Source organism: Thermoascus crustaceus, assembly GCF_041956765.1.
Source record: "Thermoascus crustaceus strain CBS 181.67 unplaced genomic scaffold VTN00scaffold_15, whole genome shotgun sequence".
Lineage (NCBI taxonomy): Eukaryota > Fungi > Ascomycota > Eurotiomycetes > Eurotiales > Thermoascaceae > Thermoascus > Thermoascus crustaceus.
Genome location: NW_027192541.1, coordinates 112,085 through 135,646, shown reverse-complemented (window position 1 = coordinate 135,646; position 23,562 = coordinate 112,085). Strand labels below are relative to the sequence as shown.

General features: G+C 51.5%; 9 protein-coding genes across 9 annotated transcripts; 4 read left to right on the top strand and 5 right to left on the bottom strand.

Moving 5' to 3' along the window:
• Positions 1 to 986: 986 nt before the first annotated feature.
• On the bottom strand, positions 987 to 1,604 carry VTN00DRAFT_3436 (uncharacterized protein; the record flags this gene model as incomplete). The annotated part of the gene is made up of 2 exons (XM_069429753.1): positions 987 to 1,312; positions 1,430 to 1,604. 2 exons carry the CDS (start codon positions 1,602 to 1,604, stop codon positions 987 to 989), a joined length of 501 nt encoding a protein of 166 aa, XP_069282817.1.
• Positions 1,605 to 1,956: 352 nt separating this feature from the next.
• Positions 1,957 to 3,183, top strand: VTN00DRAFT_3435 (uncharacterized protein; the record flags this gene model as incomplete). The annotated part of the gene is made up of 1 exon (XM_069429752.1): positions 1,957 to 3,183. One exon carries the CDS (start codon positions 1,957 to 1,959, stop codon positions 3,181 to 3,183), a length of 1,227 nt encoding a protein of 408 aa, XP_069282816.1.
• Positions 3,184 to 3,672: 489 nt separating this feature from the next.
• VTN00DRAFT_3434 (uncharacterized protein) lies at positions 3,673 to 5,352 on the top strand (the record flags this gene model as incomplete). The annotated part of the gene is made up of 1 exon (XM_069429751.1): positions 3,673 to 5,352. The coding sequence occupies one exon, from the start codon at positions 3,673 to 3,675 to the stop codon at positions 5,350 to 5,352; it is 1,680 nt and encodes a 559-aa protein (XP_069282815.1).
• A 2,389-nt stretch (positions 5,353 to 7,741) lies between these two features.
• Positions 7,742 to 8,975, bottom strand: VTN00DRAFT_3433 (uncharacterized protein; the record flags this gene model as incomplete). The annotated part of the gene is made up of 3 exons (XM_069429750.1): positions 7,742 to 8,103; positions 8,197 to 8,543; positions 8,719 to 8,975. 3 exons carry the CDS (start codon positions 8,973 to 8,975, stop codon positions 7,742 to 7,744), a joined length of 966 nt encoding a protein of 321 aa, XP_069282814.1.
• A 70-nt stretch (positions 8,976 to 9,045) lies between these two features.
• VTN00DRAFT_3432 (uncharacterized protein) lies at positions 9,046 to 9,630 on the bottom strand (the record flags this gene model as incomplete). Its single annotated transcript, XM_069429749.1, has 4 exons — positions 9,046 to 9,190; positions 9,241 to 9,287; positions 9,342 to 9,410; positions 9,469 to 9,630. The coding sequence occupies 4 exons, from the start codon at positions 9,628 to 9,630 to the stop codon at positions 9,046 to 9,048; spliced, it is 423 nt and encodes a 140-aa protein (XP_069282813.1).
• Positions 9,631 to 11,167: 1,537 nt separating this feature from the next.
• On the top strand, positions 11,168 to 12,573 carry VTN00DRAFT_3431 (uncharacterized protein; the record flags this gene model as incomplete). The annotated part of the gene is made up of 6 exons (XM_069429748.1): positions 11,168 to 11,353; positions 11,411 to 11,518; positions 11,575 to 11,979; positions 12,046 to 12,182; positions 12,262 to 12,433; positions 12,490 to 12,573. The coding sequence occupies 6 exons, from the start codon at positions 11,168 to 11,170 to the stop codon at positions 12,571 to 12,573; spliced, it is 1,092 nt and encodes a 363-aa protein (XP_069282812.1).
• Positions 12,574 to 15,590: 3,017 nt separating this feature from the next.
• VTN00DRAFT_3430 (uncharacterized protein) lies at positions 15,591 to 17,094 on the bottom strand (the record flags this gene model as incomplete). The annotated part of the gene is made up of 6 exons (XM_069429747.1): positions 15,591 to 15,808; positions 15,876 to 16,513; positions 16,565 to 16,700; positions 16,753 to 16,867; positions 16,960 to 16,974; positions 17,074 to 17,094. The coding sequence occupies 6 exons, from the start codon at positions 17,092 to 17,094 to the stop codon at positions 15,591 to 15,593; spliced, it is 1,143 nt and encodes a 380-aa protein (XP_069282811.1).
• Positions 17,095 to 18,667: 1,573 nt separating this feature from the next.
• Positions 18,668 to 20,108, bottom strand: VTN00DRAFT_3429 (uncharacterized protein; the record flags this gene model as incomplete). The annotated part of the gene is made up of 3 exons (XM_069429745.1): positions 18,668 to 18,862; positions 19,025 to 19,094; positions 20,005 to 20,108. 3 exons carry the CDS (start codon positions 20,106 to 20,108, stop codon positions 18,668 to 18,670), a joined length of 369 nt encoding a protein of 122 aa, XP_069282810.1.
• A 304-nt stretch (positions 20,109 to 20,412) lies between these two features.
• Positions 20,413 to 23,536, top strand: VTN00DRAFT_3428 (uncharacterized protein; the record flags this gene model as incomplete). The annotated part of the gene is made up of 3 exons (XM_069429744.1): positions 20,413 to 20,587; positions 21,026 to 21,178; positions 21,246 to 23,536. 3 exons carry the CDS (start codon positions 20,413 to 20,415, stop codon positions 23,534 to 23,536), a joined length of 2,619 nt encoding a protein of 872 aa, XP_069282809.1.
• Positions 23,537 to 23,562: the final 26 nt, after the last annotated feature.

The following is a 23,562-nucleotide window of genomic DNA, read 5'->3' as shown; positions in this document are numbered from 1 at the left end:
CCTACTTAGAATTCTTACTTGGCTAGAGATTGCGCATTGCAAGGCGTTTCTTTCCCTTTCATCCTGAAAAGGCAACGAGGGTCTGCACCTTACTCCCTACCTTATGAGTTGCTCTCGAACGACTACCAGCTATGATTACCTCATCTTTTTTTCATGCCTGTCAGTCAGTCTCGGTCTATCTGTCTGTCTATCCATTCATGTATGTACATTCGGGTTAAAACATGAGCGTCTCTCACATGCACAGCTCTTCATGATGATGTTATTAGGTTTTTTTTAAAGCATGAATTAATTGCGGGGCTCTCTTTAATTTAATCCTTCTTCTCTTGCAAGACTAAATGGATTCATAGTCAGGATTTAGGTAAAGATGGAGTTACTAACTCGCGGGTAAGTTGGGGTCCTGGGTTACCATTCTTATGTTGTCACGAGTTTGACAGCAAAGTAATCCATAGGAGCGAGTTTGGTTGATGAAAATTGATTTCTCAGTCAATGGAATATGTACAGTATTTGAATGCAGTAGCAATTACCGTACAGTAGATATGCAGGACAGATTGGTCGTCAGAAGTAAAAAGTAAAGTAAACATAACATGGTAGTTTTCTTTTCTTGTACCTGTACATACGTCTTGAAATATGTAGAAAACACACAAAAGGTCATATCATCCATATCGCATGGTATATAGGTCATTCATGTATGTATGTGTGTATGTGTCTTGTCGTCCACAAAACGGCCAGCCAGGCCAGCTGGATTCGCTTCTCATTCCTTGGAACTCATTGCCCCCTTGTCAAGTGTATAGATCGCGTTCTGCCCCGATAAAGGTATGTACTGTATGTATCTCCGTTCAGAAGGTAGATTCGTCCAGCCGTATTAAATCCTCGTGATATGATATACGAGGCGGTTCGAGTCGACGACGCTCAGCTCGAGACACGCAATCTCCATCTCGTAACCCATGTATGTACCTAATGTGTCGTAAGGTATGTCCGCAAACTACCTACTTCCACCCCCTCCACCTCTCCTCCTCCGTCCAGAACCGCACGATGCTCTCCCACCCGACGAGGTCCCCGTCGCGCAGCAGCGCCGCGACGTCCACGTTGAGCGGTGACTCCGGCCGCGGATCCGTCAGCAGCTGCTGGATCGCTGACATCGTCGACGACAGCGTGTACACGGGGCTCCAGTGCTCCGTGGTCAGAAGCGTCAGGCAGATCTCGCCCGTCGTGAAGGAGATGTTGGGGTGGGAGATGCGCGTGGTGAAGCGGATCGAGGGAGGGGAGAGGGGGTAGTTTGGGGGGATGGTGATGGTGAGGTGCCAGAGGCCGCCTGTTAGAATGAATATACCGTTGGTTAGTGTTGGGGTTTATTGAGTTTATGTGGGATTGATTGTTGGTTTGGGGTGGAAAAGAGGAGTTGAGTAGTTGAGTGGGGCGGCCAGCTCACCTTCATATGGCGTCCCCTTGACGCCCTTTAGAACTGCCTCCCAGTGTAGCAGGTCATCATCGTTCACGGGCCCAAGGTGCAGTAGTGCCTCGTTCGGGTTCTTTGAGTATTCTTTCAGCTCGCGGAGGAGACGCTGCGTTGTCGAGCTCGAGGGGGCGGATTTCGATGACGCCATGGTCGATCGGAGATGGAATGTAATGTTGTGGTCCAATGGTCCTTGATCTCGCCCTCTGGTTTTTTATTTTGCTAGGCCATGCAATAGGCCAGATCTGGAATCCGCCGTGAGAGCTGTCGGGAGAGAGCAAAGTGAGGTGTTGTTTGGAGACAGTTGGAATCGGACGCGGTACGGCCAGCTGCTGCAGCTGCGCCGAGGTTAAGCTGCCGTGGGTCCGTCAGCTCCACGGTCTCGGCGCTCGCGTGGCGGCGGATGGCGGATGCTCTGCCAATCTCCATGCTCGCAAATCAGGGGTAAGGGAAAATCTCTTGTCATAGACACAGCCGTCCTCCGGCGGCAATGCTCAGTTACGATGCGAACCTCCCGGGTATCCAAGGACACCGCGAAGATCGTCCAAGTCCTTTCACCTCCTACACGGCGCCAGACACGGAGTTCCGTGGCCTCTAACGCCCTTCGCAGTTTTGCGTACTCTGGAAGCTCATCCGCGAAGATAGCTGATTCGACAGTGAAACAAGCTCCCGGAAGCGACGATGATTGCTCCTCCCTCTCCTCAGCGAATACAGACGATATCGAAGACCTTTTGGCGCCTCCAACAAAACGGCGGAGACGTGAGATCGACGCGTCTGAAGGCCCACGCGCGACCTCGAAAAGAAGTTCTACGAGATCTCCCAGCAAGGTGATCGTGAAAGATGAGAAAACCGAGTCAACCTCCAAAGCTCCGAAGGCGCGTCGGATGCCTGCCCGGAAGACGACAGCGGAGGACGGCACCGTCACGGTCCAGCCGCCTTCAAACTGGGAGACCATGTACGCGATCGTGAAGGAGATGAGAGAGCAGAATCCAACCGCTCCTGTGGATACAATGGGCTGCGCTGAGCTGTATTGGCGAGGATCATCTCCCAGAGACCGACGGTTCCAGACTCTAATTGCCCTGATGCTGTCGTCTCAGACTAAAGACACAGTAACTGCTGTGGCCATGCAGCGACTGCATACCGAGCTGGGAGAAGGCGGAGCTGCTCCTGTAGCATCCACCGTAGTTAAGAAGGAGGATGAAGAGGAGAGGAAGCCCCTTCGGGACAGTACGCTGAACCTCGAGAATATCCTTGCGGTATCCCCGGAGCGTCTGAACGAGCTCATCGGCGCCGTTGGCTTCCACAATAACAAAACAAAGTACATCAAGGCGGCCGCCGTCATCCTGCGCGATCAGTACAATTCAGACATACCTTCCTCCGCAGAGGAGCTCATGAAGCTTCCAGGAGTGGGCCCCAAGATGGCGTATCTCTGCATGAGTGCGGCCTGGGGCAAGCATGAGGGTATTGGCGTCGACGTCCACGTCCATCGCATCACCAATCTCTGGGGCTGGCACAAGACCAAGAACCCGGAAGAGACCCGCATGGCTCTCGAGTCCTGGCTGCCAAAGGATAAGTGGCATGAGATCAATAAGCTTCTCGTTGGGTTGGGACAGACCGTCTGCTTGCCTGTGGGGAGGAAATGCGGGGAGTGTCAACTTGCCGGCAAGGGCCTGTGTAAGAGCGAGATCAAGGGCCTTGTTTCAAAGGTGAAGGTGGAAAGCAGTTCTTAAAATAATAAAATCTATAAAGCTGTCAAAATGATACCCATTCCTAACGAAGGGAGAAGCCCAATGTTGAAGTGTAATAGACCTTTTGTTCATTGTGCGCGCACAGAGGATTTTGGTGAAGATGTCCGCCCTCGATGGCTGGCGGCCGCTGTGAGCACGTTAATGCAATGGCTTCACTTTTCCTGCTTCTTCATTGACAATGCTTCATTCCCTTTTCTCATCACCCCTCATGCTACTTATTATCCATCTATGCCGTCATTAGGAACCATCTAGACCTTTCAGTGTACTGGCCATTATCCACACCTAGCTACTCCTGCTATCTACTCCTTGTCCACTGGTTGTCGTTCGCCGTTCAGGCCAGTGATTGCCTGAGACTCGTCGTTCAGGGCTGGTAATACAGGGACGCGTATGCTACATTTGGAGAACTGACTGATTATGTTTCCTGGCTGACAAAGGATTTGCTTAGGGACAGATACGCATCTATGGTCCAAGATGGATCGCTCCGGCGGCGTCGAGATGGACAACACCCCTGATCTGGGGATGGTAGCCAATTGCGACATTGAGATGGAGACTTCTGATATAGAGATGGACAATGTGAAGCTGGAGGTAAAGGGTGACGACGAGAAGATGGATCTCACCCCTAATGCCGCTGGGAAGTCTCGTCTCACATTCATGGATCTCCCTCAACAAGCGAGGAAACTGATATATAAGTATGTGCATCTCCTCAGAGACTGTACCATCTGCATCACTGGTGAGAAGAGTCGGACAAAGACCCGCGATGAGAACAGTGTCGCATGTTTTCTGATTGATAGATCGTCTCCTGAAACCAACCCAATTAATGGTTGGGAGAGTACCCATGGTGCGAACGTTTGCGATCATCCTCCACTCCCTTGCAATCTCTTCTGGGTTTCGCGGGCTGTACGGGAAGATGCTGCAATTACCTTCTTCAGCCATCATCGCTTCAAAGCCACACTCAGAAACCAGATGGACCTTTTGACCTTCTTTTCTGCGACCGAGCGCCACCTACAGTATATCCGCATCCTCCATGTTGAGTTACACCCCTACGACTACCGGAGTATCAAAAACGCTCCCGGCATCCATCGTTCTATCTACAACCTCTGGGTCAAATTCTGCAACCTCGTCCCGGCACGGATGACTCGGCTCAGGGCATTCTCCTTAAAAACTAGAGTTAAGGATGCTGAGACTGCGCAGAAGCTGGTCGACGCCATGGATAACTTCCCTCTTTTGAATGAATGTGCTTTGTACTTTGAATATGCTCCCGTCCAGACCATTCGGACTGTGGCGAGGCATGCGGTATCCAAGCTGACCTCACAAGTTGATCCCCTCGAGCAACCGTTCAGGTTTCGAGATCTTCCGAAAGAGTTGCAGCTTATGATACTGCGCTTTGCTCTTACTGTGCACTGGGATCATCTTGTGGGAAAGCGACGGGAGTGCGTCGCCAGCGCTGGCTACGTGACATTTCAAGACCGCAAACGGCAGCGGAATCCAGACCAGTTTCCGCTTATCTGTTGTGAGGAGTGCACAGCAGCAAAGATGTATTGCTTTTGTTACCCTCGGCAGTCAGCGGTCTCCTCGCACTGCGTTTGCTTCCGGTCGCCTGTGCCATACTTTCTTGTCGACAAAGAAATGTTCGAAGACGCGCGAGACATCTTCTACTCCAAGAACCGCTTCGCCTTTATCGAAGAGGAACCCGAATACATGATGCGGTTCCTTCACAACTTCCCCAATGAGACATTGCGGCTGATACGGCACCTGACTTTGAAATTTCCAGCGAATTATCGAGCACCCGGCAGGCCAACTGCTACTAGGAGCGAACGTTCCCTGACAGTTAGCTGGTCGATACTCATCCGTTTCATCAAGGAACACTTTGACCTGGAGAGACTTACACTCATTGTCGCGGACATGGGCACGATTCAATCTCTAGCCGTTGCGGTAGAGGACCGGAATAAATATTTGCGTCGGTTCCTCAAGCTGTTCACTACTTTGGAGGGCATTCACTCGTTCCAGGTCTACCTAATCGATGACCCTATGTATGAAGAGATCGCGGAACGGTGGGTTATGGGAGATAGGTACATGCGCAACCTGCAAAAGAAAGGCGCCCTTATCCCTTTCTATGGCCCCAGGCCGCTACGTCAAACCACACAGTCCTGATACTCGATTCCTCATCAGTGGTGTTCATGACTGGCACGCCACTTTTCTATTTTTTTCCCCTTTATTTCTTGTTCTTTTAACTAATCAATTTGAGATGATCTTGTTGGTACCCCATACGCGTTCCCGGAATGTGGCGTTCAGGTTCGAATGTCAATTGTCTCTCTTCTTTCAGGACGCAATATCCCCTGGTCCTTTGCCATAAACTTTCATTCCCCCTTTCCCTGGTCCCTCTATGATTTATCTCGAATTCCTGTAATATCCTGGAAGAAACACCTCCCTAATTTTGTCTCGAGCTCCACACATACTCTCCACATCTTGTGATGACTATTTCGGACCCATCCACCACTATGTCTCTTATTTCTGATGATGTAGTTACGTCATCTGGAAAACTACGCTGCGGAGGAAACATTCACTCTGTGAGGCGTGTTTTCGGACCCTCCACCCCGTTGTGCCCTAATACTGCGAACTCAGATTTCACGTCCGCTTGTGTGCACATGCTGTTTATACAATCCAGATAGCCTGAATGCAGACGAAGAAAACTGATGTTGATTTAGGCAATTATATCTGCTCCTTTTTTGTTCTAATAACTAGTAGTTAGCTTTAACTGCCTTAGAGAGCGATCAATCATGGGTCCTCCCGGTGTTCATGTAGATATGGCAGTATGATGAAAAGCCCCGTAGGGCTTTCCGAAAAAAATAGAAAGCATCTTCTGCATCAACACTCGATGGAAGTTCAAGATATCCAGATGGCACAGGATAAACCGTTAGAGTACGTAAGGTAGAAAGCTTCCAAGGGGAAGCACGGCATCGCCACCGTGTTCAACGTAAACAGATTATATTTCTAGTCAGACATAGTCTCACTAGTTCAAGAAAGCTATGCTGATTCCCACATACCTATAGCTGCAAATTCCTATATCACACTGCAATTGTGTACCTTGCACTTGACAGTGCCTCGGTCTTAGCAGTGTGATACGGAGCTGACCCGTAACACGACAAGCTTCTAACGCGAACAACCATTGGCCTATCTACGAATCTATCAATCAAGCAAACAGATTGATTAGCAGTGACAGGCAATGGCGGGTCCCACGCTTCTCCTCAAAGGGATAATTGTCCTCCACTGCTGTTTGTTGCCTGACTCTGCGGTATCTTACTCTGCAATAGTTGTTTTCCTTTCTTCGCGTTCAACTTAGACTTAGATTGACCTATCCACCTGAGCATCTCCCATGTGTATCAAGTGAGTCTCACTTTTCGCCTGCAGATCTCAAACAGAGCAACATCCTTGTGGATTTGGAGGATCCTTCAGTCGAAGTGCAGGGCGGATATTTGGAACCTTAAAACCTTGGCACGTTGGTGAGAGCTTTTCATCCAGTCTCCATGTCAGTGAGATTTCATCTAATCTAATCATAGGATGCAAATGGAGATCTTCATGGAAGAAAAAGATTTTTTTTGGCCGATCAGATCGCCCTGAAGGTAGGCCTTTCAGCCATGTCTATCTTGCTGAACTGATGGCACTCCTGGGTCCATTGTCAAAGAGAGCTCATCGACCGCGCAAGAAGAGCCGTCAAAATGGAGCTCTCTGAGGCGATCTGAAGCTGGGAGAATGACCAGCTGAATAACACTGTTGATGAATTTCTTTGGAAGCCTTTCTTTGATGAGGAAGGTCAGAATGGTTTTCCCCTTTGTTCGATGGGTATAGGTGACAATCTTGTGCAGACTTTTGAGACTTATATACTTCATATTCCAGGAACTTTCCTGCATAGAGACCTCATTCTTACACAGTGATGTTGTTCCAGAAGGATTGAGTCTGGAAGACTCGGTCACTGTTCTGGAAACAGGAGAAAACAATGTTTCTGGACTTCGCAAGGAAAATGCTTCAGTGGCTTCTGGAGGAGCAGAAATCTGCCACAAAGCTCCTGGACGATCCATGGTTTGAGTGGAAATGTCACTGATGAATAATGAAGAGAAGTGATATCTGACAATGATGTGAGGTTCGGGTAGCTACTCCTAATGGATAGCAAAATCAGAGAGAGTTGCATCCCCTGCCATCACACTAACATGAGGTAAGCATTGACCTGCCACACAGTCTGATTTCTTGCATGTCTTGTGTTCCATGCATGGCATTGAGATACCCCACTCTATTTCTGTTTCCATGAAACGTCTCTCTGCTCTCCTTTATCATCCTCCTTTCTCAGAAATTTCGGTTTAAGTCTTTATCGTGTGCTATATATAACCTGTTGATAGAATAAAGGCTGTCTTGTATTTTTTGACCATTTTCAACCTATGGCGAAATACTTTCAAGATTGAACCAATATGGCAAAATATGAAATCATATATGGGTGTGTCCAAACCTTACTGCATTGTGCGTCAAATATAAAGATCATCTCTTGTTATCACGCCGCTAGAACAGGCAGTCCAGCATACCGTCTCCGGACCCAGATCCACCACCCTCCCAGCAGCACCGTCAACCCACCTGCGATAAGACACAAGTAGTTCATATACTCAGCATCCACCGGTAACGAATAAGGAAAGCAGTAGAAGACGATGAAAATCATCATGTACGCACATGAGATGGAATTGATGACGAACCCGGGAATACCCTTGATGAAGAATGGACCGGGGACGATGGACGCTCGTTTCTTGAGGAATGGAAAGCAGAGCCGCGAGGTAAGAGAGCGTCGTGAGAACGACGAAGGAGCCACAAAGGCTTCAAAGGCGACGTCACTGCCGAGATAGATGCAGCCCATGATGGTGCCTGTCGTTAGAAGTGGATTACTTCGTTAGCTTACTGTATCATGGGCTTGCCGGGGTTGATATGAAACTAATCTTACAGAAGCAACAATCAAACAAAATTGCATTAATGGATTCTTCCATCTCCTGCTGACATGTCCAAAGAACCTTGAGAACGGAGTCGCGTCGTCGCGGGCCAGCGTCCAGAAAATCCGGCTCGACGTGAAAAGGCTGCCCATGACGCTTCCCATGAGCGACAGCAGAGAGATGACGGTGAGTCCAATAGCGCCTGCTTTAATCCCCGTCGCTTGGTAGTAGATCTCCGTCAATGGCAGCTGGGCGATTGTGCTGAGGACGCCGTCGAAGTCCGAGATCGCGTAGAAGAGGATGATGAGGAAGATGAATGCTGTGACAAAGCTGCTGATAATCTGGATGCCCATCGCTTTGGGGATGTTTCTGGATGGTCTGTTCGATGCAGTTAGCTACTATAGTATATGGTGGGACGCAAAAGTAGATGGGATTGGTGAGTGGAGCTGAATTTGGTATTTCCTCCGCCATATGTGTCGTGCGACCTCGAGTTCCGGTTAAAAAGGAACCGTTCAACATGCCCAGGAGGAATACTGGCGGATTGTTCGTATACCCTGTGTTATTCTGCCATGTCACCCAGACAAAGTCGCTAGAGGCATGCGAACGGCCGCCCTTAGACGGCATAACAGCGATGACGATGATGGTGATGAGCCAACCGCCAAGGATAATTGTCGTGAGCACGATGTTCAGCCTGGGAAGCAGGCGATTCGCAAACATAAGAACAGCACAGCTCCCCCAGACGATGATCAGATAGCATATGAAGACGTGCCATCTCTCCGCCTTATAGTCCGGCTGGTGCATCGAGTACATCTGAACCAGAGCTCTTCCAGATATAGATGCTAGTGACGCCGCGCCAAAGCTGGTAAGCGAGGGAATTCCACTATCCGGCAAAGAACCCAATCACCCTGCCGGCTTTTCTTCCTGGTGTTACGGAGGCCCAGTGGTAGACGCCTCCTGACGAGGGGATCGCTGAGGCCATTTCGGCAAGATGAGCGGTTAGGAGATAGAATGCGGTTGCGATGATGCTGAAGACATTAGTATGTATCCGCTTTTTAGTTCCTAGCATTCAACTCACAATTCGTACAGAATTCCCGGGGCACCGCCGTTGTAGAGCGCCAATGTCTGGAATAATTAGAAATCCTCCGTTCAGAAGACGTCTACGACCCAAGGACATACAATTGTAGCTCCTGTGATGGTCCAGCAATTGCCAATCACAATGGCCACTGCACACATGTTCAGCAAGCTCTGCTTGTATTAGCCGTCATCCTTCGGTGTGGCCGTGAACTAGTCAAGGTATGCCAACAAAATTCCGCTCCAGTTCTTGCTTGCGACCTGAAGCGTTGACGATCTCCCCCGTCTCCAGCACCTTGACATCGCCGTTAGCGATGTTGAGAGCAAGCCCATTTCGTTGGCTTTCAGTATCAATCTTGACAGTCTCCGCGATCTTTTCTCTCGTTAGATGCATGACAAGGAATAGAAATAATGCAGAGAGAAACGATTCCGAGAAGAGACAGGAATTAGGTGGAAGATTCCTTCCATCGCTTCAAAATAAAGCTACAGCATGAGCACTTGGTATCTCGCTGCTGTATCAGGCTGTTGCGGACATCAGCGCTGTTGATAGAGATAAACTCATCATCCAATCAGGGCCGCGCCAATGATAAAGCTGTCCATCGTTTGTCCCCGCGCAGAGACGCAGATGTCCGAAATCATAGAAGGGACTCTGGGATATTTAAACGACTCCATTATCCAAGAATGTGAAGTCTACAGGCGTGCTTGCCTCCCAAGTAACGGTATATTCCAAACGAAGTATATTCCACACGATCCGGGACTGACGACAGGCAGGATTCAGCGCGGAGAGCCTAGCTAAGCTCCCCAAAAATTGTTCGCCAATCATAACTGTCATGTTCGCTGGATCTATGGGGCTGTTGTGCTCAATGCGAGATGCTTTGAAGGGAAAGGTCGAGGAGAGATGGCTGGGAGTTGATGTTCCAGAAGGCCCGAATGTTCCGGACTGGTTTCCAAAGCCAGGAGGATACTGGAACATGTACGGATGAATCAGTCAAGAGGACTTGAACACGGTCACTGTTTGGAATTTGAAGATGTCCTGAAGTCCCAGATACTGCAATACTCTATCTGCCGGCCGAAAGGGACATGAAACGCTGCAAGCTAATCCAGAGCCTTCCACCCGACAGATCCGATAGCTGGTGGCCTCATTATGAGCCCCTCGCTTGAGAGTACAGGTTAAGTTCATGTACTGTACTTACCATTTAAGCGGATATCCTGTCAAAGTCGCGACCATATTTAGACTCAGCCCCATATTCTCCGCGTAACTGCTAAATCGGGGATGGATGATCCTCTGTACTCCAGCTAGGGCCGGAACGAGAACCGGGATGGGCCATCGTTTTGGCCATCAGGAAAAGCAACGAAAGACTGGTAGATTTCCTGGCAGACTGATAGGATGGGGGGAAGTTGCGAAGTACTCTGGAAAGTGGGGGATGGAATCGGTGCTAGCTGGAGGATATTTGCCGGCGAGATGCTCAACCGCTCTCCGTTGGGCTTCCTTTTTCGGTCAACGAGATACAGAACTTATCTTCCGATATCTCTATCGACCAACTAAGCCCTGTACCCACCCCACCAGAGATACACCTAGATCTATGACAAGAATCGTTTGACAGCTTCAGTTGGCATGCGATGGTTGACGAGAAAGAATTGAATTTACTGTCTGATGCACTTCCAAGAACTCGGATCTGGTCCCAGAAATGCCAGAACACGGCTGTCGGCAGCGTAGCAATGACAACGTCCTCATCTGGCCTTAGATCGCAAAAGTGGGGCAGCGAGACAAGCATAAATAGATGTCCAGAAACCTGCCTATAGCCTCAGGTGTCATCCAGAGCGACAGATTCAAAAAGCAGACATCGTCTGTCACGACAAACGACCAGATCAATCTTCGACCATTGACGAGATTCAATATCATACGACTTCTACAACCCTCTACCGACATCATGGCTACCGTTCTGAAGACGCGCTTCGGCGATGTTCAGGTCCAGAAGGAGATCATCCAGGGCGATTTTGACAACATTCCCATCATTGATTTAGCGGCAATGAGCAGCCCTGATCTTGAGGAACGGGAGAAGCTTGCAGCACAGATCTACGACGCATGTTCCCGAGTTGGATTCTTCTATATCAAGGTGCCATTCTCCTAACCCATTTCAACAAAATAATAAGCCGACTGACTGCTTCTCCAGAACCACGGAGTGACAGAAGAGCTCATCAGCAAGCTTCACGATGGTGCCCACAACTTCTTCGCTCTTCCAGAGGAGCAGAAGATGGACTGCTACATTGGCAACTCGCAGGTGAGTAATTCAATCTGTTACGATGCCGTTGTTTCTTTGTTCTAAACAAACTACAGAGATTCCGCGGCTTCAGCCCTCTCTACGGCGAGCACGGAGACACGGAGATTTATGAGAAGAAGATGGGAAACCTGTCAGAGGCATTCGATATCGGATATGAAATTGCAGGCGACCGCCAAAAGGGTCCGAACGACGTCCTGCCTCCAGACAACTTCAGCCTGTACGGAGGCAACCAGTGGCCTAAGGAGGAGAACTTGCCAGGTTTCAGAGAGACCTACCTTAGCTACTTCGGAGAGGTTCTGGAGCTGAGCCGTCGCCTGATGAAGATCTTCGCCCTTTCGCTCGACCTGCCTGAAGACTACTTTGACGGTATTGTTAAGTACCCAGGCTGTATCTCGCGCTTGATGCACTATCCTCCCCAGCCAGTTCCTGGCGAGGAACAGGTCGGAATTGCCATCCATACGGTGGGTTATACTGTTATACCTGTACTGCAAACGCTTTTTTTTCAGTCCTTGCTGACCACTGAGAAGGACTACGAGTGCTTCACAATCCTGTCCCAGGACACAGTCCCAGCCCTGCAAGTCCTTAACGCCCACGGCAACTGGGTTGCTTGTCCACCAATCCCTGGCACCTTTGTTGTCAACATCGGTGATTTCTTCGCTTTCTGGTAATTTATACCTGCTCTCGTTTCCTTTCCTCGGTTTACTTTCCACGCATGGTCATAGAGAAAGTTAACCGGCACCCAGGACGAACGGCATCTTCAAGTCGACCCTTCACCGCGCTACCAACCTGACCGGACAGGAGCGCTACTCGATTCCTTTCTTCTTTGGTGTCGACTACGATGCGACGGTGAGCGTCCTCGAGAACTGCATAACTGCCGACAACCCGGCCAAGTCTGGTCCCGTCAAGGCTGGCGAGGTAAGCTTCCACATATCCCTTTACTAGCAAAAGAAAAGAATCTAACAATGAAGCAGCATGTGCGCAAACAGCTCGCCAACACCTACGTGAACTATGGCGAGAAGGTTGAGAAGAATGCTACTGTGAGCGCAGCTGCGTAGTTTGGCTGTCGGTATGAGCAATGTGGCGATAGATGATAAAAGGATATTCAGCTGTCCCGTCTATCGCTTCTAAAATTTTTCTTTTTTTTTCATTTTGAGATGCAGTTTAAAATCACCCAATTTTGTAACGAGAAGCAAAATGAATAGCGCAAAGTCTTGTTGATATTACAATTTTTCCTTAAAAGACTATTCTATATATTGATAAATTGAGGCCTACAAGAAGTAGACCGTCGCATTCAACTTTCCTTTACAGAAAATATCCTCCAACTTCACAAATCCTTCAAGAAATGACTGCCAAAACACACAGGAATAACCGCTCATTTGCTCTATATTGAAGAATCCAAGGTTGTTAGAATAAGGTATACTATAAGGTAGATCTCTGCGGAATCTATCAAATCACTAAGAACGCAGATCGGGGAGATCAGTGCGGTAGCTGTTGTCGAACGTCGGTCACATTGACCCATGGAATGTTAGGATCGAAGGTTCCAGTTTGAGGATTCTGTGACGTGGTAGAAGTCATCTTATTTCCGGGTTTACGGATGCCTCTAATAAAACTGCGTACATTTGTCCCATACTTGAAGATAGCATGACTTTGCATTTACTAGAGTGTCTCTCATTACCAAGAATATTTGACCAGCATTCCATATAGCATCCTCTGCTATCCGACAGATGCCTGTCTGTTCTTGCTCTTGTTTCTTTTTGACAATTGATGTAAATCGTGCCATTTTATATATCGCGACTTGAGCACTAGCTAGAACACAAAAATCCCACACTCTTACATGGCATCAAATGTTGTAACTCTAGCCAAAGTTCGCTTATTCAAGATTGAATGCATGGATAATGTTTCTGAGACTTGTCGTGTCGCATAATGCATATCTAATGTGACATCCGATTGGTCATTTAGGTCAGGTATGGCGATCGATAAGGCCGCGTTCCGGCGAACGCCCAGGCCATTGAAAACCAACCCCGTTCCAAGAATAGCCAAGTCTGGATACTGGATCAACTCCACAGGTTGGTATCCACCTCTTCTCCATAACTAGACATTTATTTACTGACTTGCCTGAGTCTATCTTCTAGCTTCCAGCTCTATCTTGAGAACGCTTCTACTCCGTATGTCATTGCGCACATTGCCTAGGTATATGCGGGCTTTGTGAAGCTTCTGGTTCATTGCATTGTGTACGGACAAATCTCGATGCGACAAATACCTTAACCATCAAATCCAATCTATGAAATGATGATATTAGGTACCTACCTACTATGGTTGTATTCTGAAGTCAACATAATGTCCTCACTGTTTATTTCCCCTGACGAAAAAAGCACTTCTATCAGACAGGATCAATCGAAAGATGAAACTCCATTCGGTTTATAGGATTAGATCCAGATCCAGGTCCCCAGCTCCAACACCTGACCATCCTGGACCTTTATTTTTCAATGCGAAGGCAAATGGCTATACCACGCGATTGTCGTTCAGGGACATCATAACGCAAACCTTGACGCAGCGGGAGCATTTCGAAGCTAAAGCCTTTGGCGCTCAAGAACACCTCAGGGAAATGGATGTATGTGTTTATCGCCTAGTCCAATAAGACCCTCTTATCTATCATAATGCTAATACCATTACTGGCGCTATTTACACCAGCTATGGTGAGCCCGGCCGTCTCGCAGAACGCCACCTCAAATTGAAACGCCCCTGTACTCGTCGAAATCATAAATCAGCGCGCTCTCTCTCTCTCCCTCTTCTGTTCCAGTACAGATATCACCTCCTTCGTGAAGCTATTCGAAGGCTGCTTCAACCATGTATTCCAAGCGACCTTTTAACGACGGGAGAAAGCTCCTCGCGCGGCTTCCGTACCCGTGTACGGTACCACAGCACTATACCATCATGAGTGATGTTGCGATTCTACCCAAGCATACTCAAAACTGAGCCTCCACTCTAAACAGCTGTATAGAGAAGTCCACTAACTATTTCTGTCCATCATCACCGAAGAAACAGACCAGGCACCTCTGCAACTACCTCAAGATAACACTATGTCTTGGCTCTCCTGGAAACTGCCCTGAGCAGCCTTGTCCGATGATCCGTTCCGCCGTCCTCAGCTGGTCGATTCTGATACGACCGGTCAGTTTGACGCCACCAATCACCAGGTATCTATCCCGACAAAGTCATCTGCAACAATTTAGACCTCGACGCGCAACACGAAGAAGCTGATACGGCGAGGGAACGGATGCGAGATGTCCTAGCTGTCGACGTCATTGGGTGGGTACCGGATGACCATGAATAGTACATAGCAGCGAGAGCTTGCGCAGGAGATGAAAGAGGGTGAGCATTTTCACCTTGATGAGTTCGATGAGGATACGTACCTACCTAAGGTTCGATGGAGAGTTTACGTAGGAGGGCTGCCGCCAAGGTACGAGGGGCGCCTGCCGACTTGGGTAACCTGCTAGGGTGTCATGAGGACCGTGGGAGCAAGCCCGCCCCGTCTTTAAAGCTGACCCCGCCCACCGTCTGCGAAAGCTGTCGACCTGGCATCAACGTCCCTGTCTCTTGTACGGAATGCCACAGCTATTCCTACGGGCACAGTAACTCGGCTGATCATGGCTGCATCATCATGGCCGTCGCCTATCAGGCACCAGCGAAGTACCGGAGTTGAGATCCGGTCTCTACGCAGACACAGCTACGCCAATTCATGTCATGAGATCAGATCAAGGTAAGTCACGTCTAAATCATCATCATTCATTCTTAGCTACACAGGTCACTAATTGCCGCGGCTACTCCGCAGAACTCGTAACCTCCGCAGGCTCGACTCCATCCATGCAATGGTTCGCTCCCCACCGTACCAGTTGCACCGAGAGAGTCCCAAGGACTGCACATCTATATCTGTGCATATGTCCAGATTAGATAGGATTGCTCGATATTTCTCTTGGTTTCCAAGAACTTTTATGTTTTTTGAACCATACGACACTGCTCGCCTCGGCCCGCTCGAGGCAACCGCCCTCGATTACCTTGGTTACGGAAAAAGAAATTACGCCCTCATGTCAACGACGCAGCGGATGCAGTCACCAGCCTTCATCTGCTCGAAGGCGGTGTTGATCTTGGCGAGGGGCTCGCGGTGGGTGATGAACTCGTCGACCTTGAGTCTGCCCTGCAGGTAGTCGTCGACAAGGTCGGGCAGCTGGGAGCGGCCCTTGATGCCACCGAAGGCGCATCCCTTCCACACACGACCGGTGACGAGCTGGAATGCTTTTTAAGGATTAGCAGCTGTACGATCTCAGTTGCACCTCGTGTTTCATCGGTTGCGGAAACTTACGTCTGGTGGAGATCTCCTGGCCAGCGGCAGCGACACCAATGATGATGCTCTGACCCCAGCCCTTGTGGCAGGCCTCGAGGGCGGCACGCATGACACCGACATTACCAGTGCAGTCGAAGGTGTAGTCGCATCCACCGTCGGTCATCTCGATGAGCTGCTCCTGGATGCTCTTGCCGTTGAGCTTGGTCGGGTTGACGAAGTCAGTGGCACCGAACTTGCGGGCCCACGACTCCTTGCCATCGTTGACATCGACGACGATGATCTTGCTGGCCTTGTTCTTCACGGCACCCTGGATGACAGAGAGACCAACGCAGCCGGCACCAAAGACGGCAACGTTGGAACCCTCCTCGACCTTGGCGGTGACGACGGCGGCACCGTAGCCGGTCGTGATACCGCAGCCAAGCAGGCAGGTGCGGTCGGTAGGAGCCTGGGGGGTGATGGCGACGACGGAGATGTCGGCCACGACGGTGTACTGAGAGAAGGTGGAGGTACCCATGAAGTGCAGGATGTCCTTGCCGCGGGCCTTGAAGCGGGAGGTGCCGTCGGGCATGACACCGCGACCCTGGGTGGCTCTGATCTTTCCACAGAGGTTGGTCTTGCCGGACTTGCAGAACTTGCACTCGCGGCACTCAGGGGTGCTGCGTCTGTCAGCAATCAGCCATGAAGACCCGTAGAGAGGGGTGTCGTACTAGAGAGCAACAACGTGGTCACCGGGCTTCACGCTGGTGACGCCCTCACCAACAGACTCGACGATACCGGCACCCTCGTGGCCGAGGATGACGGGAAAAGCACCCTCAGGGTCCTTTCCGGAGAGTGTGTACGCATCTAGACTGGGGTTCAGTCCTGCTACGAGAGGTATATCAGACAGCAAACCCACCTGTGTGGCAGACACCGGTGTGGTAGATCTGAATGCGGACCTCGTGGGCCTTTGGCGGGGCAACCTCAACATCCTCGACAGAGAGGGGCTCGCCAGCACCCCAGGCGATGGCAGCCTACTACAGCTCAGCATCGGGGTTCCTGATCTCTTATGCCATGGTATCCTTTTTCAGAACCATTGGCAGGGGCAGTCTCAGGCAATCCTTACTTTGCAAGTGATGGTCTAGAGGAAACCGTGGTGAAACTCGTCAGCGCTGCGATGCAAACACGGGACAGTCTACCCAAAAACCAAGCCCACAAGAGCACTGGCAAGGGTGCTCACCTTTCCAACAGTGCTTGCCATGGTGCACCAGCTGTTCTGAGATAGGTACGGGTAAAGGTAGGTCGGAGGGACAGGCGGGGTTGGTGGGAGAGGGGGAGCAGGGGGTAGATATGAGTGAAGGTGAGATATCACGAAGGTTAGGATAGAGTAGCGACACAACACTATTATAAATAAACACGGTCGATAGCGGCGAGAGGCGATCGGCTAGAGGAAGTGGGGAGTGAGGAGCAGTGTCGTCGACGAGGAGGGGGAGGGGAAAAGGCGCAGAGCGCGCCAGGTGGGGGATGAGGGGCTCCCGAACCCAGCGTGTCCAGTCCTCCAGCAACTGCAGACGTCAGGGCGGACAGCGCCGTTTCCTGCCCGGGAATCACCCTTGTACGCAGCACTCACATCTGCTGCTTTCCCCAGACATGAACGACTACTGCTCTCCGCCTGCAGCTCCTTGCTGTTCCCCTCACGACGAGATCGGGATGCCATGCGGAAGCGCTCTGCTGTCGGGGATATGACTCAAGCAGGAGGATCCCTTCCCGCCGCCATGCCGTGTCCTGTGGGGATGACGAACAGAGCTCGTCACCTGTCCTGTCTGTCTGTCTATCAGCACCAAGCTCTCTCGGCCTCTCACCCTAGGATCGGACATAGCCCTACCGTAGATCCCCAAGAATTTTCTCTCTTGGAAGCTTCCAGCCAGCGATGATGACCAATCTATCTCTGCCTGATAGCTCAGCTACGACTGTACTGCTGCTACTGATACTGACACGTCTAGGCGTCGGATCGCTTCTTCGCGACAAAACGGGTAGCCTTTTCCGCGTTGGTCCGCATCCCGGCGGAACGTCATGAAGCTAGAAGCACGTTGAACTTTGAGATATCCATATTACTACTGCTCAGAGGGTGTATCTATCAAGAGGGGTGAGAGAGACACCGCTACTTGGTATTATTACGATTATCGATAATTGCTCAGCACGACCTTTGCTACTACTGGTCACCTGGACAAAATGACATGCTCAATCCCCGAATCTCGTCCGTTCCCGACCAGTCGGGTGGGTTTACTTTAGCCCGAAAGCACCACTATCTGCGTATCAGAAGTTCACTCTCGCGGAGACTTTTTTGCTTTCCACCCCGTCCATCGAAATAGGATTACTCAGCAAGACGAGTACCTACAAATACAGAGACACAAACGTAGAGTGCGGGGATGGGATGACGATGCGACATTTAAGACAGATATAAGAGCCTTCCGATGCCCTGATATTCTGAATGCCATTGACCGGGCTGAGCACGGGTCCAGACGTAGGACCTGCACAGCTCAGACACACTTGTCACTAAGGTATATGTACTGTACACAGAGCAGAAAAATAAAGCATGGCACCCCGATTCCCGACCTCAAGGAGATCGGTTCCTAGCATCATCATTTTTGTCTGGCCCTAGACGCACACGTCCATGGGCCAAGGACGATAAATACGTTTCCGTTCATGCTTTATGCCATGCCATAACCATGACCCTCTCTATATCCTATACGATCCCAATGACGTCCGATCGACCACCGCCCAACCGACATCCATCCATCGACACCGAAGGAGAGGGGAATTGAATTTTTTTTTTACCGACCCGGCAACTGTCCGCTCTGCATCATGGCGGCATTCTGCTCCTGGAAGCGCTCACCCAGGCGGGCGCTGCTCTTGAGGTACTTGTCGACGCAGCGCATGACGCAGCCCTCCTCGCGGGCGACGAGCGACTTGGTGGTGAAGTCGTTGACGCAGTCGTCGAAGCAGCGCTGGACGAGGCGGGAGTACATCTGCGGCAGTGGTGGACACAACGTCAGCGGTGTTTTGTGTTGTCCGGCGGGACATAAAGTTGGTAGGGAAAGATCGGTAGGTGTCGGAGCACGATATCCAAATTTGGAGAGTAGAACAACGGGTGAAGCTCAATTGTAGACGCAGAGAGGGATTGAACGTACAGTCATAAACTCCTTCATCTGCTTCCTCTCCATGCGAGCGGCGAGCTCGCGCTGCTCCGAGGCATTGAGTCTGCGGACCGTTAGCAATGACGAGGAAAGCAGCAGAGGGATAGTATTTTTCTCCTCCGGAGACAAAATGAGACTTACCCGTCCATTGTGAAGAAGAAGGTGGACCGGGAATGTAGAAGTATGGGGTGCGGAGTAGTTGCGAGGAGTGCTAAGATCGAGCTGGAGATCCGGTCTGGTGTCCGCAGCTCAGCTTCGGCGCCGCAAGCTCTTCACGGGTCATGTGAGATCAGGTGACAGGATGTGCTGACATAAGTCGCACTTTTCGAGGGGTTAGGTCACATGCTTCACATGACCCGATCTGGTCGCACCCGGCAGGGTCTCGACTCCAGCTTCGAGTCTCCGTGGTCGTGCACGTTCCAGGCGGAGTCAGTCAAGTGTCTGAGATGGAGGTCGCATGGCTTCGTTGGTCGGGCCCCGACCTCAGGAAATCACGGTGATAATATAACAGGGGAGAACGGGGCCAAGGAGAAAACGTATCGGGTAGCTATTTTCTCTTTCTATTTATATACAAGCCCTGGCAGGTCAGCCAGCGCTGGAGAAGAAGTCCTCCGTACGCGTGCATCGTAATAAGGCAGCGGTGGAGCGAGCCAGAGGACGCAGCGGGCGCTGGAACAACGGCGGGCTTGCGTTCTACGGTTCCAACGGTTCCAGGCACAGCTCCGGGGGGGGCGCTCCGGGCTCGCGATGCCCTTCCGGCCGCGGAAGACGCTCTCTCTATCCATCCATTTGATTTGGACATCTCTCTTCTCCTATGCTTCTCATGCTGCGCTTCGTCTTGTCTCTGTCACAGCCTGTCCGCTCCCGCGTTTCCAGGCCGGTTGTCCTGTCAGCTGGTGTCTCACGCTCCCCGGGCACGGTCACGCTCCGTCCATGAGGCTCGTGCCTCTGGTCGCGCTGCCCTTCCACCTCACCCTGCTCTCTCCCTCCCGCAACACCCCTCGCTCTCCCTCTCGGTCTCTCCTTCTCCATCCGCTCCATCAGTCGATGCGTGCATCTCTCTGTTCGATCCTCCCATCGTGACTGTCCACCGTCCCTTCCCCCGCCATCATCGACGTTCCTGCGTGCCTGTCTTGTGGCCGCCCGCCAGGTGCGGCTCTAGGTAGCTTGCGGTGCTATTTTGGGATCGCACGCGGACCAGGCCCTCCTCCAGCCCCGGACCTCTCCACGAGACCTGGCAGCCTGGAACGACAAAGGACCAGAGGCATCTGCGGGCTGCGTACGATCCGGATCCTTCTCTGCATTAATTGCCTCTACGACCCTCCTCCCTTCTCTCACGCCCCTCCCGCTGAGTCGTCGTGCTTTGTTCCCCGTGTTCCACCATGACAACAGGCGACTCGCAGCCGGTCTCCGCGCATCCAGCGCAGCTCCAGCAGCTCCCGTTACGAGATGCCCCGGCCCCCTCGCAGCAGCAGGCGACCTCGCCGCCGTCGAAGCGCGATTTGGCATCGTGGTGGAGGCAGTTTAAGCGGAATACGAAGAAAGAAGAGGAAAAAGGTACGTGCTTTTTTTTTCGACGTTCTGGTGACGAATTATGGCGTACTGCGCTGGCGGTTGCCTACAACCCTCCCGGCAGTTCAGCGCCGGTTCCTTCTTCTCCCCATCCCCAACCTTTCCCCAAAAACCGTCACCCATCACCATGATTTCCCCATTTTCCTGTCGATTTATCATAGGGTATTCGGGGGGAAGTCATGTACCTGGCGTGTCTCATGGTGCGACTGGGAACTTTCTCTCAGTTGATCGCGGATGGTGCGATGCGAGTCGTTTCAAGCTTCACGCTCTATCCATCTCTCATCAAGACTATCCGTGATTTCGATCTCCCATTGACTTCCTTTATCCGAGCTATAGCCTCTTCTGTTTCCCGAAACACCTTGCAGTCGCTGCAGCGACTTGGCAGGATACTGTTCAGGAAAGATAAGCTAACCGCTCTAGCAGCCCAGCCTCGCGGGATCTTTGGTGTCCCGCTAAATGTTAGCATCAAGTACGCCAATGTCGCCATCTCCCTCACAAATGACAACGGCGAGAGCTTCATCTATGGCTATGTCCCAATTGTCGTTGCGAAATGTGGTGTCTTCCTGAAGGAGAAAGGTAAGTCGTGCCTTCCTCTCTCTCTCATCCGACTGTCGGACGGGAAATCTGACCGTTCGCCTGCCAGCCACCGACGTCGAGGGCATCTTCCGTCTCAACGGCTCCGCGAAGCGTATCAAGGATCTCCAGGAGATCTTCGACTCCCCCGAGCGATATGGCAAGGGCTTGGATTGGACCGGCTACACCGTGCACGACGCTGCCAACATCCTCCGCCGTTATCTGAACCAGCTCCCAGAGCCCATTGTGCCTCTCGACTTCTACGAGCGCTTCCGCGAACCTCTACGAAACCACCAGGCCCAGGCCGTTGGCGATATGGAAGCACAAGACACCGACACCGGCAACTTCGATTACCACAAAGCTGTTGCGACGTATCAGCAACTGATCAGAGGGCTTCCGCCGCTTAATAGGCAACTCCTCCTTTACATCCTCGACCTCCTTGCCGTTTTCGCGTCCAAGTCGGAGCAGAATCGCATGACATCGGCGAACCTGTCGGCAATCTTCCAACCCGGCTTACTGTCCCACCCGTCCCACGATATGGCGCCGCAGGAGTACAAGCTGAGCCAGGATGTTCTGATCTTTCTGATCGAGAACCAGGACCACTTCCTCTTCGGAATGAATGGCACGGCGGCAGACGAACAGACCGTCAAGGATGTCGAAGCTGGCGTGGCGCCCCCACGTCCGTCCACAGGGTCGAACATCAGGCGTTCTGTCTCGAGTGCGAGTGGTGGTGCGGAGAGCGTCCGCAAGTACGAGGGTCTCCGCAGGAATGTCTCTGTGTCTTCGAAGAATTCGCGCAATTCCGGTAGCACACAAAGCCCGGGTACACCAACTTCTATAAGCGGAAGAGTCCATCGCAGCAACACCGTTCCGTCGAAAAAGTCTCCCGGCATGCCCGCCTCCAGGCTAGGCAGAGCCCCTGAACCGACAACGACCACACACAACACCACTTCCGGTGGGCTTGCACCGCCGACACAGTCGCGCCGCGCTGCATCTAGATCCCCAAGCCGCACTCCTTCACCTTCCCGCGCTCCTCCTCCTCAAAATGCTGCGGCACAAGAGGGATCAGCCGTGTCGTCGCCTACCGCTTACATCCACACATCTACTCATGGCCCCATTCCCAGAGCGAATGCGCATGCAGTGCTCTCTGGTGACAAGGCCACCGTCGTCACACCGACCAAGGAACGGAAGCTGTCGAGCTTTTTCAGCAAGTCGCCTCCACCTGCGGGTGAGCAGAAAGAACATCGGCAACCCAACCGCCTAAAGAAGAAAAGGATACCGGGAAGCGCAAGCGAAAGTGCTCAGAGCTCGTCCAACTCCTTGAATCCACACCCTGTTGATCATTCCACTGCGAATTCTCTGAATTCCGTTTCTCAGGCACCCCGAAGTAGCCCCGATGTGACCAGCGAAGCCGCTGGATCGACACCAAAGTTGACCAACACATCGGCAACTCCACCGGACGAGATGACGCCTCAGCTCACCAAGGAGGTGAAGCAGGGAACACCTGCCGCCAGCAGTGAAGCCGTGCAGCAACAGGGGTCCGAGAACATGCTGAGACCAAACCCATCCAGAACTCCATCGATGAATTCACGCTCTTCGTTTACTGACCATTCCGACTTTGACCAAGTCGATGAGGCATCCCGTTCGGACAAGAAAGAACACCGACGCAGCTGGCGATTCCCCCGTTCCGTGAAGCGGAGTAGTGATCAAATCAGCCTTGGGTTGGCATCACCGCCCTTGATCGGTATTAACTCCGGTGCTGAATTCAGCACCAGCTCTATTAGCAGCTCCCATCGTCCGAGGAAGAGCTCTACTTTTGACTCCCAGCCACCTGGCACCGAGGCATCACAGTCCTTTCCCGCACTCGACTCTGAACTGAACAGCAGCTCCAACAATCTCAAGGAAGCTTCGCAGACCTTTGAGCCGGAGAAGAAGGGTTTCTTCGGCAAATTCCGCGCCAAGGTTGCGCAGGTGAAAGAAGGCGTGAAAGACTGGGATTCGGAAAGAGAGCGAGCAAAGAGTCCCCCACACATGGATCCAGAGAAGTCAGCGTCGAACCAAAACATATCGTACGCCGGCAAGGAGAACAACAAGAATGGGAGACGCATGTCTACGGAGCAGCCTCAAGAGAATGTAGATGCGTCTCAGAATTCTTCTGCTCCTTCAGGCCCAGCCTCAGGTCCACCACCAGCGATCCCTGAGGAGCCTGCATCTCCGGTAGCTGCAAAAGCGGCAACGGAGCAAAAACAGGACGTGGTAAAGTCTACTGCGGAAAATGCGCAGCCGACAGAGACGGCATCGAACCCGGAAACCGGGAAGGGGAACAGTGAGGTTCCCGCACAGCCGGTGCCTACATCTTAGTTGTACCATCCCTGATCTTTATATGA